General features: G+C 39.9%; 1 protein-coding gene across 8 annotated transcripts in view; it reads right to left on the bottom strand.

The window, feature by feature from the left end:
- Window positions 1-19,994, bottom strand: part of PUM1 (pumilio RNA binding family member 1) — a 140,003-nt gene that overhangs the window by 17,669 nt on the left and 102,340 nt on the right. For 6 of the 8 annotated variants that reach the window (XM_019660020.1, XM_019660046.1, XM_019660064.1 and 3 more), the window contains 4 exons: window positions 19,163-19,399; window positions 5,525-5,792; window positions 3,043-3,172; window positions 1,082-1,216 (listed from right to left, as the gene is read on the bottom strand). In XM_019660020.1, the coding sequence (XP_019515565.1) occupies window positions 1,082-1,216; window positions 3,043-3,172; window positions 5,525-5,792; window positions 19,163-19,399 (770 nt within the window). The remainder of the gene's footprint in view (window positions 1-1,081; window positions 1,217-3,042; window positions 3,173-5,524; window positions 5,793-19,162; window positions 19,400-19,994) is intronic. The other 2 variants (XM_019660039.1, XM_019660055.1) reach the window with 1 other exon arrangement.

Here is a 19,994-nt window from a genome sequence, read left to right as displayed (position 1 = left end):
TGCATCCCCAACATTCCCTCTGCCTTCGCCAGCCTCCTGACCCGCGTATCTGAGTCTCACAACATCAGGGCTCTAACCTCCCAAGCCTTCACCTGCCATCACCAGCACCAATGCGGTCTTTTGTTTTGCTTTGAACTGGAGGAGGCGGGTCCCTCATCTGGCTCAGAACTCGAGTCCATAACAAAGATTCTCATTACCGAACGGTGTTCTCAGTGAGGGCAAGTGGTTCATCATCGCCAGACCGTGACCTTCCCCTCCACCGAGCAGGGCTGGGTGAGTTCAGAGCCCAAAGGCTGAGGGTTCAGATCAGACATACCCCGAGGCTCACAGCACACACACAGCTGCGGCATACCTGCCTGTGGGTTTGTTTGGCTTCCTGGGCCCTGTGGTCTCTGTGGGGCTGGTTGGACCTGCTCTGTGACTGTCGCGAAAGCCATGGGTCTCTCTCTCCAGGGCCTTTCTGGGTCAGCTCCCGCTCACAGCACCTACCACTTCACATGTCTGTCCCTGTTCCTGTCTAACTCCTCTTTTATTCTGCAAAGCTTCCCCTCAAAGACTCGGGGCACGTGCTCTCACCACTGCTGTCCATCCCTCTTGCCCACACTGTGCACTGTGGGCACCAGTCACCGTGCTGGGCCAGGCACTGCACTGGGCAGGCAGGCACTCCTTTGGTAAATGGTGGTGACACGAATGAATCAGAGGGGCCAGTAAAGGAACATAGAAGATGGCTGGATGCAAGTTTGGTTTGCTGGAGTGGTCAGTCAAGCTGAAGAGAATGACAACTTACTAGTATTTTACATGCTTCAGCTCTTGCTAAACAAAAAACCCACCTGTAAAACTGCACCTGCTAAAGACTGAGTTACACCTGAAGAGTGTCTGGAATCAGGATTTTAACACAAGACACTTGATCTACTATAAATGTACAAATTGCACAGTTCATGCTTGCCATGCAGAAAGGCAGCCACAAGCAGCAAAGTAAAACTGTAAAAGTAAAACTGAAAGCTGACAAATTTACAGGATTCACCACATGTACCATGGAGAAACATCAAACACCAAGAGAAAAGTTAAAGGGGAAACTTACAATTACCTGCTGGTCTGAGGGAATAAATTCAAGAGCTTTCTGGATAACACGACAGCCGTACATCTGCAGTGCCAATGACAGGACATGGCCTCGAATCCGCTCTGCCAAAGCCAGCTTCTGTTCAAGGCTGCCAAACTAGACATAACGTGTGGGTGAACACCATTACTTAGGTGGAAGGAAAGAAGCCAGAGAAAGCAAAGCATTCATTGCTCTGGAGCAACCCCTGGCACACCTCCTTTAGCCCTGTCACCTACGATTAGCCCTTCTGTTTAAAAAGCTTTTGTTTCTTCAACACAGTGGTAGCTCTCAGTCTCTTGATTATAAGGAATCATTTTTAACGCTAAAAAAATTTCTCAGCTACCAACAATACTAGTTTCACTACTAGTATCTGCTAAACAAAAAATATATAATTAATTCCTCAAAGCTGCCATTATTTAATACTACTAAATGAATCTATACTCCATCAATTATAAGAACATTTATGTTTATTCTAAAATAACAACACATGTGGGAGATGTTGGTTTTTAGGGCTTTAGACAATGTCTGGGGAAGAGTCAAGGACGTCTTGTAGCAAATCAACAGCACTTCAGGTGTCTGAGGCCCCCCGGGGTTGAAAAGCTCCTTTGTCTACATGAGACTTAAGCCAAGCACATATGGGCACTTTGTTTCGAATCAGTGTTCTACATCACTCCAAAAACTGATATTATCTATTATACAAAGCAACAGAGTTGGGGGGAAGGAGTAATCAAGACATAAGGCTGCACAATGTTAAACTTCTTCCTAGAATGCTCTTCCATCCCTGGCTTTTTCGTTTTATTTGACTAGCATCGTTATCCAACTGGAGGGGACTTGGTGAAGAATCAGCTTGCCCAACCCGCTCATCTTCCACACAAGGGGAGTAAGGTGCAGGGACTTTCTCTAAGTCAGGGAAGTTCTCTAGCTTGTCCCAAATCTTGCCAACTGTTCCTTCAGCCACCCCGAGCTATATTATTAACTTCTGGAGATGGAGATCTCTGCATGTTTATATCTGTGATAAAAATCGCAGGTGAACAGGCACTCTAAAATCAAAATTAGAAGTCACGTTCAGGTTGGTTTCTTAGTCCACAGCAGGAGAATTAAGTGTCAAAGAACTTAAGTCCCTATGAGAAAAGTTGTGAAGATACAGGCTGTGAGTGAGCCATTTTAAAAAATCTTCCCACAAATCAAACAAGATATAAGTTGACAAACATCTTTTGTTTGGGGGCAGGTACTGTACAATTCCAGCATTTCCCCCCTGTACCCAATTCTTCAGCTCAATGCTTCATTTCTTTCTGGATTCATAGCATGGGGTTGATTTCATTGCACCAGGGCAACGGTGAGCCCCAAATCCCTGCCTTTCTGACAGCTTAGGTTGCTAGGGGAAACAGACACTAATCCAACAATCTCATCAGTCCTTCCCAAAGACAATGGTAATAAAAGTGGAGGAGGAAAACTTAAGAAACCAAGGCCTAAGGATGGCCCCAGAAGAAGCATTTCATCCTCACAACTATAGTTTATGATGAAAAACACCAGAGCTGGTATTCCAAGATAATCCTCTAGGAATCTTAAAATTTCATTTTTCAGAACACTTTATTGTGGTCCCGCTAAAATTATCTGACAAGGATTATTTCTTCCAAAAATGACATGCCTAATAAAATTATTGTAACAATCAGAAATAACATGCTAGATCCTAAAGGGGACAGCGGTTCTCCAAACACATTTCTAAAACAGGCTGGCATCATCTGCTTCGGTGCTTAAAGGATATACTGTTGCTTATAAATTGGAAAACATTTAAAAACACTTAAAAGAAAAAAAAAAAAGACCATACACACTTCATTTTGAGGGCTGGAATGGGACTGCAACTCTAAAAACAGCTAATGAAAATGAAAATGAAAATGCTCTGCAGTCTCTAAAGTCAAAAGATAGAAAGAACAAAGGCTTACTTCAAAGAACTTCTGAATGACGTAATTTCCAAATACATCCACCATTAGCTGGTAAGCGGCCTGCAGGATTTCATTGAAGACAAGCTGGCGCTCAGCTGGTGTGGCACGCTCTAGTTTCAGCTGAATGAATCTGAAATACAAAGTAAAAAGGGCAATCACAGCATTTTAGGAAGACTAAGAAATAAATAAGAATTAGCTCAATTTATATATTGTATCAGTTCTGTCTGAAGCTGTGTGTGTGCGTATGCATATGTATACATACACAGGCACAAGTGGGTGCACTGTGGGCACACACACAACAGTTATTTAAATGAATCACTTGAGCTCACTCAATTGAAGAATTTCTGAAAAGGGGAAAAAAAATTGTATAGTGTGAAGTAACCCTTAACTGAGTCTTTGAAAGTAGATTTCAATTTTAGTATACTTCATTACAGTAGGACATATGTATGAAATTGTATTTATGTGTGGGGTGAGGGGGAAACAAAAAAGAGAGGAGGGGATGAAGGCGGGCATAACACAAGAACTGTACCTGACTTTTTTCTTTAGAAACCAGTCCCACATTAATAGGCTAAAAAGCTTAGGGTCCTTACTATATTCTTTAACCCATATTCATATGGAGCAGTATTCATTAATGATGTAGAACAATTGTTATAAATGTCTCTAGTGTCTTCTCAAGTAATAGCTACTCAACTTGCCTTTTTGGGTTCAGGTGACTATATCAGAAAAAGTATGCTGTCTCTATAGGTCTATAGGATCCAAATATAAGAAACCCTTGCCCAGTAGCTGGCAGAACCTTAGGAAGTAGGTTCTTTAGAAGCCGTTTCAGTGTCCATGGTCAGAGAGAAAGAAAGAGAAATGGAGACAAACAGGAAAGAAGGATGGGTGACATAATTACGCTTTCTTCCCAGGACTAACCCAAGCTAAATTCTGTTTTGTAATAGCTTCTTCTCTCTCATCTCTACGCAGATTCTCACTTCTACACAGAGGAACAACAAAGAAAAGTGATGGAACTGTCTTATACTTAAGCAGCAGAGATCCAAACTTATATCTGAATACTGTCTCTTGGAAATCAAGATTCTCAACAGGGATTAAAGTAGCAAACATGTACAAGGTGTGATCAAACAATACAGTGAATGTTTAAATAAAAAAAATTTATTACAGTAAAAAATAGTGCCATTAATCCTCCTTCAAATTTCAGGGGTTTTTTGGTTTTGTTTTTTAAGCTGAGCCATTCTGCCACCTGTTGGCAGCTCAGCGGCAGCTCAGCCCGGACCAGTAATTGAACCGCTGTTGCTTTGAGCTCGCACTCTTGAGCGAGCTCTTAACCAACTGAGCCACTCGGCCAGCCCAATCCCCCTTCAAAATAGCCCCCCCTTGTTTCTAACACTTATCCCATCGTTCTTGCCACTTTCTGAAGCAGTTCTGGAAGTCCTCTTTCATGAGTGTCTTTAGTTGCGCCGTTATGACTACCTTCATGTCCTGAAATCATTTTGACTTTGGGGAAGAGCCAGAAGTCTCACAGTGCCAGATCCAGTGAATAAGGTGATGAGGACACACAGTAATGTTTTTATTTGACAGAAATTGACGTGTACCAGAAGCAATGTGAGACACAGAGTGTTGTCATGATGGAGGATGATTTACAGCACACTTTAAAACATACCTTCTCTCTACTGTAGCTCACGCCCAACTGATTGCACCAAACAAGTTGAAACTTGTCACACACTGTTGCTAAGGTTTGACACGCTGCTTCTCATATTGAACATCCCTGCCTTTCCGTTGGATGGCACTCGGCAGCAGCATTTGCTGTATTTGATGATCACAACGGAAAGGCTCCGTGTCACACATCACTTCTGGTACAGCAATTTCTGTCAAAAACATTACAGTGTGTCCCCATCCACCTTATTTACCGGATCTGGCACCGTGAGACTTCTGGCTCTTCCCCAAAGTCAAAATGATTCACGACATCGAGGCAGCCACAACAGTGCAACTAAAGACACTCACAAAAGAGGACTTCCAGAAAGCGACAAAAACAATGGGCTAAGTGTGTTCGAAGCGAGGGGGAGAGTATTTTGAGGGGGATCAATGGCAATGTAATAATTTTATTGTAATAATTTTTTTTAATTTAAACATTCATCGTATTTTTTTTTATCACACCATGTATGTATGTCTCTGTGTTAAGTGTTTCTGTTTCTTAAACTAGATATTCTGTTAGGGTCTCATGAACTAGAAGCACCAGACTAATCTTTTAAAAGGTGAAAAGTTTGTTTTAATTAAGCATGTGATCCTGATTCTTAAATGGCTCTTTTCATTCACTTGTGTATCTGGTGACCTTCATAATCCATGTCCATCTGAAATAATGGGAAGTATAGTAAGAGGCAGTTTCAAGTATTTTATGGCAATTTAGTGTATATACCTTATCTGAGGCATGGAATTTAAGGTGTTAAGATTTCAGTTACCTTAAATGCCAAAGCCAAGTCCTCACCTGGACCCATGCTGGTCTTGGGAAAATTCCATTATATGCCCAGCAATTTCCCGTAGTTGTAAATTGGGGTACCGGTTATTTCGAAAATCTTCCAAAAGCCTGCTCCTGCCAGAGGGCATGACATCAGACATTCCATATCGCAAACGGGAGGAAGAAAAAAGGGTGCTGCTGGGGCTGAAGAGGCTGGAGGCACTGCTCGCGCTGCGGTACTTGGCTTCAGCGCCTGGAGCAGCAGAGATGTATCTTCCACTGCCATTTGTGAGTCCTCCTGTTGGTTATAGAACAGGAGAACTCAAGACTCATGCTTAAGAACTTTGTTCAACAGAGGAAAAAGCATCCCACACATAAAAGCCTGCATCATCTTTGATTGCTTTTCAATTCTTTTGTGTTAAGGTTCAATTTTATTAGTGCCATGACTTTCTTAGGGGCAATTCAGCAAGCTGGAAACAAACTTCTGCACCAAGATTACGAGGGGAATGCTTTTGACCACTGATAGGATACTGCTAGCAAAAATGGAGCAAGTTAGTATAGCCTTTAGTAAGTAAAATGATGAGGAAACCAGCCTGCCGTGTGAACCAGCACCTGAGCACCAGGACTCAGAAAATACAACCTTCATGGAGACTTCAGTGGTTTTCCACTCTGAGCTCTATGGCGATTCCTGCTGTGAGTGAATAATCCCCACTCCCACCTGAAACCCTCCCTTTAAAAAAAAAAATCAGGATACCCAAATTAGTCTGTTTTGTACAGTGACCCCCCCCAAAAAATAGCTTTGATGGAAAGGTTTTGCTGCTAAAAAGAAATCTGAAAGTCACTAAGGCACCTGAAGCTGAGGATTAGACATAAGGGGTAGAAAAAAGGACATATGCTTTCAAATGGAACGTTTTCAAGTTCTTCATCAGGAATGGGAAGCTCTTAACACCTTTTGTTGAGACAGAGCCTAAAATGTGCTAGTGACAACTTTCATGCCACTGATATTGTTGTGACTAATGACAACGAAACAATAATTGTGAATCCCTAGACTGATAGATAAGACCAAAGAGGGCTATCAAAATGTGAAGCAGGGTAATTAATTATAGTGAGTATATATTTCCTTTTTTTTTTTTTTTTAGCTGAGCCACCTGTTGGCAGCTCAGCGGGAGCTCAGCTCGGGCCGGGCATCAAACCACTGTTGCTCAGAGCTCACACTCTTGAGTAAGCTCTTAACCAACTGAGCCACTTGGCTGGCCCCTTTCTTATTTTTTAATTATGTTTTTTTTAACTTTAGATTGCACTATAAAAGGATATGAAGCCTTTCTGTTCCCCCCCTCCAACACCTCACTTCTTTTAAACAAAAAAGCAAAGTAGGTAAGAAACACCACATAAACCACAACGAGTGTAGATAAATTAACACTTCAGGATCCATGAAAAAAGTCACCTAAGGTGAACTTCTTCATGAGTTTTAATGAATGTCTGGTCTGGAGTTTAATAGTAGCTACAAAAATATACCCAGCTTGGATTTCTGCACAGAATTCTAGGGCCCAGCTTCAAAGGTCTGAGTCTCAATGAAAGTGATGATAGGACCAAAAGGAAGAGGCTCAGGGTTAAAACCTGTAAAACATTTACTGAGCATTTGTCCTATGCCAGGCTCTATGATAGAAGCATTTCATATATATTTTCTATTAAATTCTCACTGACATTTTGGAAATGGAGCTTTAAATCCCCATTTATGTAACTGAAAATTAAGGCCCAAAGAGGTGGAATGCTCATCCAAATATACAAAGCCTGAAATTATTATATCATGGCCAGATTTTATCCCAGGACTCAACTCCAGAGTCAGTGTCCTTGCAACCACACAGAACTCATTTCAGACTCAATTATACCAAGTATTCTTGCTCTAAAGGGCACTGTTATTCTTGTCAAATTCCACAACATTTCTTTATCCAAATGGAAAAGATTTCTTTAAGGAAAGAAAGAAAGGGGGTTTGTAAGAAAAGAGGACAGTGCTGCTCTTGATTCCTTTTCAGAAACAATTCCTTCTTCCCTGACTCGAGATTGGGGAGAAATGGACAAAGAGGTAGTAATAAGTAGATCGGCAGGTACTGGGAGAGTGTGATAACAGCACAGAACAGACTTAAGGAGAAGGATGTCATGAACACACCAAGTTTTGAAAATAATTTCGAGGTATTTTAACAAGCTGGTCACTAACAAAGGCACTTAGAAATGTAACAAATCAACAGAGAAACAGAACCACACTCCTAAAAGGCCTGACACACCCAATGTCAACATGGAAAAGAGTCAGGTCACTCATCACAAGGCTGAATGACGGGAACCAACCCTGAACACTGCCTCCACCTCTACATTTATGCGAGCCAATAAATGCATTTAATGTTTAAGCCACAATTTTCTTTTACTGTGGCCAAAAGCACCCTAACTAATCCCGAACACTGGATTCACTGGCTAGAGTAAATCACGGAGAAAGCCTACAATAAAAATTTCCACATTTGCCCTGAGGTTTGGATTTTGGGCTCTGGTCTCGCTGAATGCCAGACAGCACACACAGATGCACACACATGCACGTGCATATACACACATATACACACACAGCTTTTATTAAGGAAGTATACAAATCTGAAAACTAAATTTTCCCAGGTAATAGTACAAATGGCAAACTGACAGTTCACAGGCATATTTTGCTTGAGCCAACTAACTGGTTCCATTAAACCAATGCTTAAAGTGGATTTTTGCTTAAAACCACAGTTTTCTGGTTGTTTATGAAAAGGTACCTGGGCAAATAGTAGGCCTCCACTAAGTATCCACCAACTGAACCGCCTTTAGATGGGGAATATGCAGAAATGTGTTTTCCGGTTCACTATGGTTGACACCCTACACATTCTTGTATCCAAACTACTATACCCCTGGAGGTGACCCCTGAAAGTGTTTAAATTTGCAACTCCTGTTTGAAAATGAACATTTCACACAGGGCCTCCAAGGGAGCTTCTTAGTTATTTCACAGTTTTCCACAGTATTTCGACAGTGGTAGATTTCATAGAGCTATGACAACATTCCACAGAAATGAAGGGCTTAAATAAATGTTTTGTTTAAATTAATATGTGCGAGTTTCCAGTTCCACATATAAGGAGCTTGGAAGCCACCACTCAATCCTAACAACAAATATATAGCTAGAGACAGGCATTCTTCTTGGATCCATAAGTGATGGGCAGACAAAGAGCAAACCACTGCCGCTAAGATTGGAGAGACAGGCGAATACAGGCTACATCACAGCTTATCAGAGCAGGGACTTGAGCAGGAAGCACCTCCAGAATCAGTACCGAGCAGGAAAACCTGAACCGTAACTGACAACTTGCTTAGAGGCTCAGTGTGGACAATTCTGAGTTAAACCTCCAACAGGACCCATTCATAGGAGGACCCCCTACAATATTGTGAGATTAGCCTCCAGGAGCCCAAGCAGGGCCCACAACAATGATCAGAGAAAATTTTCCTTGGGCTACTGGCAGTATGAAGGGGAAAGGAACCATTTTGAAATATGCCAGAGCACTCCGTTGTCCTTAACAAAGCCTGCCCTCTGGGCAAACTAGTTAACCAGAGCCTAACCTGCTGGGTTATTATCAGAGACTAACTGACCTGGAGAAGGGAAAAGTGTAACTCCAGTCTACTCAAACCATCCTGTCCCACCAAAAGGGGGAGAAAAAAACTAAGAAACACTTGTGAAGTTGATCGTCCAGAGGCACAGGCTCACTGAAAGAATGAGATATGATCACAGGACTACAGAATGCTTCCCCTCCCCCGGTACCTCACCACATTACTAAAAGCCTATTTTACAGCAGTTCCTTTTACCCAGCATATAAGGCTTGGCTAACAACAACAAAGAACAAGCATCAAAAAATCAGAGCTAGACATGGCAGGTACATTGGAATTACCAGCCTGGGAATTTAAATCAACTATGATTAATATGCTAAGGGCTTTAATAAATAGACAGTATGCAAGTAAGAACAGACAGGCAATGTAAAAGAAGAGTGATGGAAATCCTAAGAAAGAACCACCAAGAAATGTTAGAGATAAAAAACACTGTAACAGAAATGAAGAATGCCTTTGATGGGCTTATTAGTAGACTAGACACAGATGGGAAAAGAATCAATAGAATCCTCAAAAACCACAATGGAAAGAGAACAAAGACAAAAACAAAGCAAAACAAAAAAAACCCCAAGCAACCAGAACAGAATATCATCTCAAGAACTCAAGGACTGTGGGACAAACATATGGTGAAACTATCAGAAGAAGAGAAAAAGGAACAGAACTATCTGAAACAATGACTGAGAATTTCTCCAAATTAATGTCAGACACCAAACCACAGATCCAGGAAGCTCAAGGAACACCAAGCAGGATAAATGCCAGAAAAAAACCACAGCTAGACATATCTTCCTCCAACTACAGAACACCAAAGTTAGATAAAAGATCCTGAAAGAAGCCAGAGGCGGGGGGAAAGCTTACCTAGAGAGGAACAAAGATCAGAATTACATCCGACTTCTCAAAAAAAAATGCAAACAACAAGAGAGGAGTCAAATATTTAAAGGGCTGAGAGAAAAAAATCCTACCCACCTAGTATTCTGCCCCCTGCAAAATTATCCTTCAAAAGTGAAGAAATACTTTTTCACACAAGCCAAAATTGAGAGAATGTACTGCCACTAGACTTGCCTTGCAATAAATGTTAAAAGTTTTTTGAGAGAAGGAAAATAATACAGGTCAGAAACGCCATATATATAAAGAAAGTAAGAGCATCAAAAAAGGAATAAGTAAAACAATATAATAAAAACTTTTCTCCGGCCAGCCGAGTTGCGCGTTGGTTAAGAGCTGGCTTGGGACGCCAGAGGGCCCTGGTTCGGATCCCACATATGAGGGCCAGTGACACTGCCCTCTACAGCTAAGATGCTGAACAACAGCTCAACCTGGAGCTGGGCTGCCGTGAGTTGCCAGAGACGGCATAGGCTGCAGCCCCTGCTGCAGTGGGCTGCCATGGGCTACCATGTGTAGCCAGCAGCCGCCATGAGCGGCCAGCAGCCGCAGTGAGCGGCCATCCAGAAGCCGGCGACTGATCTGCCTTGCCCAGGAAAAGCGCAATGATAGTGCCAACTTGGGCCAGTGAAGCAACGTCCTCCACAACTAGACTGAAAAACAAAAGGACAACAACTTGTCTGTTCCCCTTCCCCCAATTCCCCAGCGCTGTTCCCATCCCCCAGTCCCCGAACAAAAATCTTAAAAAAAAAAAAAACAACTTTTCTCTTATTCTGAATTTATGTGAGACAAGTTTGTTCAAAATATTGGGTTATTGGAAAAGTCATGACGCATTTTTCCAATGAAAAACACAGGAAAAATACATCATGACTTTTCCAACCCAATAATTGCAACAATGTACTCAATCATGTATGCTTATATATGCTTACATATGCTTCTGTATATTTATATAAATGTGAAATGAAGATGCCTGACCACTGCAGTGTACACATGAAGCTGAATAATAATGAATGTCAACTATAATTTAATATATATATAGTCACAGGGTGTGGACTACAACATAGGGACTACAGTCAATGGAATTGTAACAGCTATATACGATGTCAGAGGGGTAGCAGATTGGGGGAGGGGGTTATCACTTTGTGAGGGGTGTAACTGCCTAGCTATTACATTGTTTTGTACACCTGAAACTAAAAAAAACAAAAGTGAAATGAATGACAGTAATGATACAAGAGGTTAAGAAGGAGAACTTAGGAATATTTTATTACATGTGAAGTGTTATATATTGTCTTATTTGAAAGTAGACCTGGAGGGCCGGCCGAGTGGCTCAGCTGGTTAAGAGCTGGCTTGGGACGCCAGCTCTGAGCAGCAGAGCCCCAGTTCGGATCCCACATTGATGGCCAGTGATACTCGCCCTCTACAGCTAAGATGGTGAACAACAGCTCGACCTGGAGCTGGGCTGCCGTGAGTTGCCAGTGACAGCGTGGGCTGCAGTGGGCTGCTGTGAGCTACGTGAGTGGCCGGCAGCCAGTGTGAGCTGCCTGGAGCCACTGTGAGCGGCTTACCAATGACCGGCAACTGATTGCCTCACCCGGGAAGAGCACAATGATCATACCAACATGGGCCAGTGAAGCGATGTCCTCCACAACTAGACTGAAGAACAAAAAAACAGCAATTTGGGCTGGCCAAGTGGCTTAGTTGGTTAAGCGCTCACTCAAGAGTGCGAGCCCTGAGCAATGGCAGTTTGAGTCTTGGCCCAAGCTGAGCTGCCGCTGAGCTGCCAACAGGTGGTAGGATGGCTCAGCTAAAAAAAACAAAACAAAACAAAAAAACCCCCCAGCAATTTGTCTACCTGTCTGTTCCCCTTCCCTGCCCCCAATTCCCAAATAAAATCTTAAAAAAAAAAAAAAAGAAAAAGAAAGTAGACCTGGATTAATTGTAAACATACAATGCAAACTCTAGGGAAACCACTAAGAAAAAAAAAAAGTATAACTGATATGTTGAGAGGAGAGAAAATGGAGTCACATAAATGTTCAATTAAAACCACAAAAGACAGAAAAAGAATGAAAGACAAAAATAGGAACAAATGGGCCGGCCAAATGGCTCAGTTGGTTAAGAGCTCGCTCAAGAGTTTGAGCTCTGAGCAACAGCGGTTCAAGTCCCAGCCCGAGCTGTGCAGCCGCTGAGCTGCCAATAGGTAGCAGGATGGCTCAGCTAAAAAAAAAAAAAAAAGGAACAAAGAACAAAGGCAACAAATAGAAATTAGTAATGAATATGGTACACATTAACCCAACTATATCAACAATCATTTGAATGTCAATGGTCTAAACGCACCAAATGAAAGACAGATTGTCAAAGTGGATCACAAAACACATCCCAACTATATGTTATCTACAAGAAACACACTTTAAAAATAAAGACACATGTAGATTTAAGGTAAATGGATGGAAAGAAATAAACATGCTAAATTAATATGTGCTTCAGTTGTCTATACAAGTCTATGGAAGGGTTTTCTGACAATAGGCATTTAGTATTCCATTCTCTGGCTATGAGGAATGTTTTGTTCATTTGCTTTTTGTACTTGTAGATCTAATAGATGCCTAACAGGCATCTACAACAGCCATCCCCTCCCCATTTCCTGAAATGCTTCTTCATGCTTATGTTTTTCTCCATAATTCCCAGATTATACCATTTTTAAATTCTAAGCACCAAGAAGTAGCAGATAAAATTTATTATTATGCACATGGGGAAATCTATGGGTAGGCAGAACATGAAACCATTAAGGTTAAGAATCAGGCTTCTGGGGCACTCATATCCACATTCCTTAACTCTTTTTCTTGTTGAGGTAGGAGGTGGAATTTATTAGAGATGGATGCTATAGGTATAGATGAGAACCTAAAGGCTTCAGCTAACCCACATATAAACCACAAATGAGGATTTACATATCTAGTTGTTAATAATATTAAAAATTATGAAAATACTTTTAAATTAAGAAATATAACACATACTTAAGCCAAACAAAATAAATACTTGCCACATCTGCCTTGCTTGGGGATCATAAAAAATGTATTTGTATTACTAATCATGCATGTGTGCATAGTTATGTAAGAGAGAGATGGAATGCAAAGACTGAGAAAGTGGGAGGAATATTTCACTTTTAAAAAATTACCACCCTATGCCAACAAGTTTGACAATTTAGATGAAATGGACAAATTCCTAGAAAGTCACAAACTACCAAAATTGACTCAAGAAGAAACGGAAACTATAAGCCTATAAGACATAAAGAAACTAAACTAGAAATTTAAAACCTTCCCACAAGTAAACACCCAGGCTAGGATGGTTTCCCTGTTGAATTTTATCAAATATTTAAAGAAATAATGCCAATATTTCAAAACTCTTTCAGAAAACAGGACTTATTTCCAACCTGTATTATAAGGTCAATATCACCATGATAACAAGTCAAACAAAGACATCAAAAGAAAGAAAAATGACAGATACCCTTCATGAATATAGATGCAAAAATTCTCAACAAAAATATTAACAAACCAAATCCAACATGACCAAGTGGGATTTATCCCTGCAATTAACATAAAAAAATTAATGTAACATACCATATTCATATAATAAAAGATAAAAACCACTATGATCATCAATAAACACAGAAAAAGCATTTAACAAAATCCAAAACCCATTCATGAAAAAACTCTTAAACTTGGAACAGAAGGGAACTTTACCTGATAAAAGGCATCTATGAAAAACCTACAATGGGCACACTTAAAAGAGGAACATTTTACCTAGATCAGGAACAAGGCAACGACGTGTGCTCTCATCTATTCTATCTAGCCAGTGAAATCAGGCAAGAAAAGAAATACAAGGCATCAAGATTGGAAAACTGTCTTTATTCATAGGTGACATGATCCTATATAGAGAAAATCCTAAGGAATCCACCCCGAACTATTAAAACTAACAAGTACAGTAAATTTTCAGAATACAACATCAATATACAAAAATCAATTGTATCTCTTTAAACAATCAAGAAGCAATCCAAAAATAAAACTAGAATACAATTCAGACTAACAAATATACATTCATATATATATATATATATATATATATATATATATATATATATAATCTATGTGTGTGTGCCGTGTGTGTGTGTGTAAAAAATATAGAGGAACAAATCTAATAAAACACATGTAAGACATGTATACTGAACACTGCAAAACCTTGCTGAGGGAAAATGATGCACGCACAAAGATGAACCATCATACCTAACACAATACACAAATCTAATTAAAAATGGATCATATACTTAAATACAAGAACTAAAACAATAAAACTTTTAGAACAAAACACAGGAGAATCTTTAAGACCTTGAGCTGGCCAAAGATTTCCATACCAGAAAGCATGATAACCTGGACCTCATCAAAATTCAAAAGTATCGCCTCTTCAAAAGACACCATTTAAAAAATGAGCTTCTTCTTTCCATAAGCAGCCTGAGGTGACCTCTAAAAATGGTTCACTATTCGCTTGACCCACAGAACCCCAAAAAATCACACAAATCGAGAGGTTCAAATCTTCATGTCCACTTTAAGAACACTCATGAAACTGCCAGGCCATGAAGGGTATGCATATCCGAAAAGCCACCAAGTATGTAAAGGATGTCACGTTACGTATCATATTTCCCCATGTATAAGACGTACCCTTTTTCTAAAAATTTGGGGTCTGAAAACTGGGTGCATCTTATACAGTGGTTGTAGATTTTTTTACTTGCATTTCCTGCTGAGGACGAGGCAATATATGAAGACAGTGATTTGTCATCAGACACAGATGAGGACAAGCTAACGGTTGGGAGTTTTGACAGTGATGAGTAATTGTTTGAATTTTATGATGAATAAAACTTGAGTTCAATAACTTTATGTTATACATTTTTTTTCCATATGTTGGGCCCCAAAATTAAGGTGCATCTTATACATGGGAGCATCTTATACATGGGGAAATACGGTAAGCAATGTGTGCCATTCCACTTTTACAATGGTGGAGTTGGGAGGTGTGTCCAGGGCAAACAGTGGGGCTAGACACAGGGTCGGTGGCCCAAAAAGAGTTCAGAATTTTTGCTGCCCATGCTTAAAAATGCAGAAAGTAATGCTGAACTTGAGGGTTTAGATGTAGACTCTCTGGTCATTGAACACATCCAGGTGAACAAAGCTCCCAAGATGTGGCGCAGAACTTACAGAGCTCACGGGCAGATTAACTCATACATGAGCTCTCCCTGCCACATTGAGATGATCCTAACTGAAATAGAACAAATTGTTCCTAAACCAGAAGAGGAAATAGATCTCCCAGAAAAAAACTGTACAAACCAAAACCTATGGCCCAGGAGTAAATGCAGCATCAAATAAATGCTAATAAAAGTTAAAAAAGAAAAAGGAAAAGACCAGAAGAAAATATATGTAAAGTACGTATCTGCTGAAGGACTTGAAACCAGGATATATAAACAACTCTTACAACTCAATAAGACAACCCAAATCAAAAAAATGGGTAAAAATACAAGCAGACATTTCACCAAAGATATATGAATGATTAATAAGCACATGAAAAGATGCTCAACATCATTAGTCATTAGGGAAATGGAAATTAAAACCGCAAGGACACACCATTGGAACAGTTACATTAAATAAGACAAATAAGAACAAATGTTGGTGAGGATGTAGAGAAACTGAAATCCTCCTACACTACTGGTGGGAATGTAAAGTGGAGCACCAACTTGGAAAACAGTTTGGCAGCTTCTCAAAAAGTTTAACATAAAAATAACATACAATTCTACTTCTAGAGAAATGAAAACACATGTCCTCAGAAAGGCTGCACGCACATGTTCATTCCGGCATTATTTCTAATAGCCAAAAACTGTAACCAACAAACATCCTTCCACTGAGTGGTTAGACAAAATGTGATATGTCCATAAAACAGAAGACAATTCAGAATAAAACGGAACAAACTATTGACACACATTATGCTACGCATGAAATCTCAAAAATATGAGAAGGGAAAGAAGCCGAGCAAAAGAGACCACATGCTCATGGTTACATTTATATGAAATGTCCAGAAAAGGCAAATTTAAAAACAGAAAGCAGAACTAAGGGTATGAATGAGGATTTAGTTGTAAGTGGTCACGAGAAATCTTACTGAGGAGGTGGAAATAATCTAAAACCCATCTATGATGATGAATTCAGAAAGTAACTAAAAATCACTGAATTATACATTTGAAATGGGTGAATTCTATGATATAATTTTACAATAGGATATAATTCAGTAAAGTTATTTAAAGTTGTTTTAAAAAAAGAAGTTTGGCCTTTATAAACAACGGGTAAGGGGAAAAGCACCAAAAAGTCTTCAGTAGGCACTCAACAAAGTGATTGGTGAACAAATACGAAAAATAACCAGCAGGTCACTGATTATTTTTTAGAGTATCCTAACACATCTAAATTACTGGAAGTGTGAAAATGGTTATCACGGAGAAAAGACTCACACTGGGATGACATAGACTAGAATGTACATTCAAACACGTACTAGCTGTGGGTATTATGAAACTCATGAAACCATGCTGAGTTCAGTTTCCCTGTGTAGAACAGAGTCAATTGAGTACTTAATACAATGAATGAACACAATGAATAATGGTAGAAGTTATATTACACCTGGCCTAATATATATTTGGTTAAAGAAATGTTAAGTCTCTTATACCAAAATGTCTTTGGGGTCTTTGTATGTATGGACACTGCTAAAAACCAAGTACCACACCCCTATGTTCTCTAGGTTAAGACTAAAGCACAGAAGAACCCTTTTCTCAAGGAAACAGACTGAGCTGAGGCAAAGCTCTAGCCAGTCAGGACACCAAGTTCCTCAGGATGACACTATGATTTATGTAGTACATGCAGGGAGGCAAGTCCAATGCAAACACATACAACTAAGTTGCCAGGTAAATTTTTTAAAACAGGGAAGATACGTTACAAATAAAACTGGCAGACAGCAAGAGTCATTAAAATAAGAAATAACTAGCACCAACAGTTATTTCCTACTCCACAGGGGAAACATGAATTAAGAATAAGTGTTTCATTAAATTGCTGATATATTGGAAAGAGGAAAGGCACCATGCATGCAAGTAATGTTTCCAGCTCCATTTTCCAACACCAACAGCCACAGCATTAATTAGTTCAGGGGTTGACAAGCTACAGCCCACAGGACACATCTGGCCTGCCTCCTATTTTTATAAATAAAGTTTTATTTTCAACAATAGAGTTGAATACTCACTGCAGAGACCATCTGACTTACAAGCCTAAAATATTTACTATCTGGATCTTAACAAAATATTTTTTGCGATTTAGTTTGTTTAGAACTTAGTATGTATGAACTGACAGAGTTCAAATGTTTAAACCAAGGAATTAAAGATAAGATATCTGTATCTGATAATGCACTGGTTTAAAAAACATCCTGGGCACATCATGTGACAGAATCTATTGGGTTGTCGGAAAAGTCATGACGCATTTTTGCAACGAAAAGCAGAAAAAATACGTCATAACTTTTCCGACAACCCAATAGTTCTTACCTTGTGAAATTTCAGGATACACACACACACACAAATGTATATGTACTTACATAGTTTTGCCTTAAAACTCATCTCTCAAACTCAGAGGTAGCCCTCTTGGTTCTGTAACAGGGGTCGGCAAACTGCGGCTCGCGAGCCACATGCAGCTCTTTGGGTATGTTCCCATCTCAAAAGTTTGCTGACCCCTGATCTAGAATAATAACTATATTATCCTATCTCTTTCAAGTCTTTTTAAAAATTATTTTTATAAATCATTTCCAAGTCTTCATCTTTTCAAATGAAAACATATTGTTCATTTTTAGTCAGTCCTTATTTCTGAGTCCATAAAGCTACTTTTAATCTTGCTGGTTAAAAAGTGAAAGAAATCCATATAAACTATGAACTCTGGGTGACAATAATGAATGAGTCCGTGTAGGTTCATCAACTGTAACACAGGTACCACTTTGGTAGGGGATACTGAGAATCGGGAAGGCTGTGATGTGTGGAACTACGGGTACAGAAGAAATTTCTGTCTTTTTCCCTCAATTTTGCTATGAACCTAAACTGCTCTAAAAAAACAGCCTTAATTAAAAAAACAACAACAACAGAATCTTCCAGGCAAAATGGCCATACATGATCATTTTTCCTGGGACAGTCTTGACTTAGGGCTGTCACACCAAGTAATAATAAGTTAACACTCCCATTCACTCTCAAAAGCGTCCTAGATTACATGATGCATTATATGGTTACTCCACTTCTGTGCCTCAACTTTCCCCATCTAAGACATAAATCAGTGCTTCAAATTCCAAACTCAATGACTAGGGAAAAGGAGTGTGCACCCATCTCCTAGCTCTTCAAAGACTTAGAAATTTGCCACCCAAAGGCGCTAACACAAGTCTTTTCATTCTTACAGCCTGCTGCTTTGCATCCTCCTTTCCCTCCTCATTTTCTAGGATCTAGGAGGTAACATTTTTTAAATCCCATACATATTAACCACCAAAACATATAATTGGGAAATACACACCTATACTCATTAGCATACTGTGTAGTTTTGAGAATGTATATATATTTTTTAAGAAACTGGCATATTTTTTAAAATAAAATGCTTTATGTGAAAAAGATATTAAATGTATATATGGTGGGGGATCTGAAAAATACACCAAAATATATTAATGGTGGTGATATTTCAGTGGTAATATTAGGTGACTACATGCTTTTTTCTATGTCTCTGTGTTTTCAGCGTTGCTTAAAATGAATCTGTACTGTGTCTATAATGAAAGATTCTCAAATGCAACCAAAGAACAAGATGTTCATACTAAAGCTGAAGTGAATATGCAGGGGACGCATCCAAGTTTGAATAAATCCCAAACTGCTCTATTATCTAAGTACAGCCTGAATAACATGAGGTACTCAAGGAAGGCACAGAACACCCAGGACGCTTCTAGGATAAAGGGGTTATCCTTTGCTTATGCAAGGCACTGCTGATGGCACCAGTGGCAAGAGATTTCTAGAGTTCACGGTGGTGTTAGAGGAACGGTTCTTACCCAGGTTTAAGCTTGAAGAGGATCCATGTGAAGAGAGGGAAGGAGGTGGTGTCTGTGAGTGTCCTGGCCCCTGACTAGGGAGAGGCATGCCCACGGGTCCAGGAGAGGAGGAAAAGCTAAGGCCGTTATAAAAACTGTGTCCAATGGGGGTCAAGCTGCTCGATGTCCTCTTATAAAGGTCACTGCTGCCAGTCAGGGAGTCACGGCGGGAGCCACTGCCAGTGTTGGAGTTTGCAACTAAAATGGAATTAAAACAATGCAGATAAGAACAGGCCTGTTCTTCGGAGAACAAGCCCAGTGACCTGCTCCTAGCGCTCTGATCCAGACTCCTTACCACCGCGAATCTGTCAGCAGAGACAGCCTCACTGTTCAGGTGGCAGTTCTAGGGCCAGGTAAGGTAAATAAGGAGGACATGGCTCAGGTTAGCACGAACTTTTGCTCAAACCATCACATATATGCTCCATTAACCTTCCTTGTGTGTCAGATATTATCGAGTGGGGGTGGGCTAAGAAGTTCTGACGGCCACATAAGCTATGGAAAAGGTGAAAGAAAATGGGCTAAAAAGAATGCCTTTCATCAACCCAAAAGTTTTAGTAGAAAAAATGGAGTATAGAAAACAGATTTGTAAATGGGGTATTGCCCCATACACACGACTTACATCTGCAAGCCTGTTTTCTCTATGGGTTTCTTCAATCAAGAGTTATTACTAGCCCCCAATTCCAATTTAAGATACTTGCTCTCAAACATGCCCTTCTGTTTTGAGATCACGCTGTTTTACAAACGCTGCAATTATCCCCTTGTTTACCTTACTACTTTCTTCCAACAAAACATT

Source organism: Hipposideros armiger, unplaced genomic scaffold, assembly GCF_001890085.2.
Source record: "Hipposideros armiger isolate ML-2016 unplaced genomic scaffold, ASM189008v1 scaffold_10, whole genome shotgun sequence".
NCBI classification, from domain to species: Eukaryota; Metazoa; Chordata; class Mammalia; order Chiroptera; family Hipposideridae; genus Hipposideros; species Hipposideros armiger.
The sequence above is the reverse complement of the archived record's forward strand: the minus strand, read 5'-3'. Positions and strand labels throughout refer to the sequence as shown.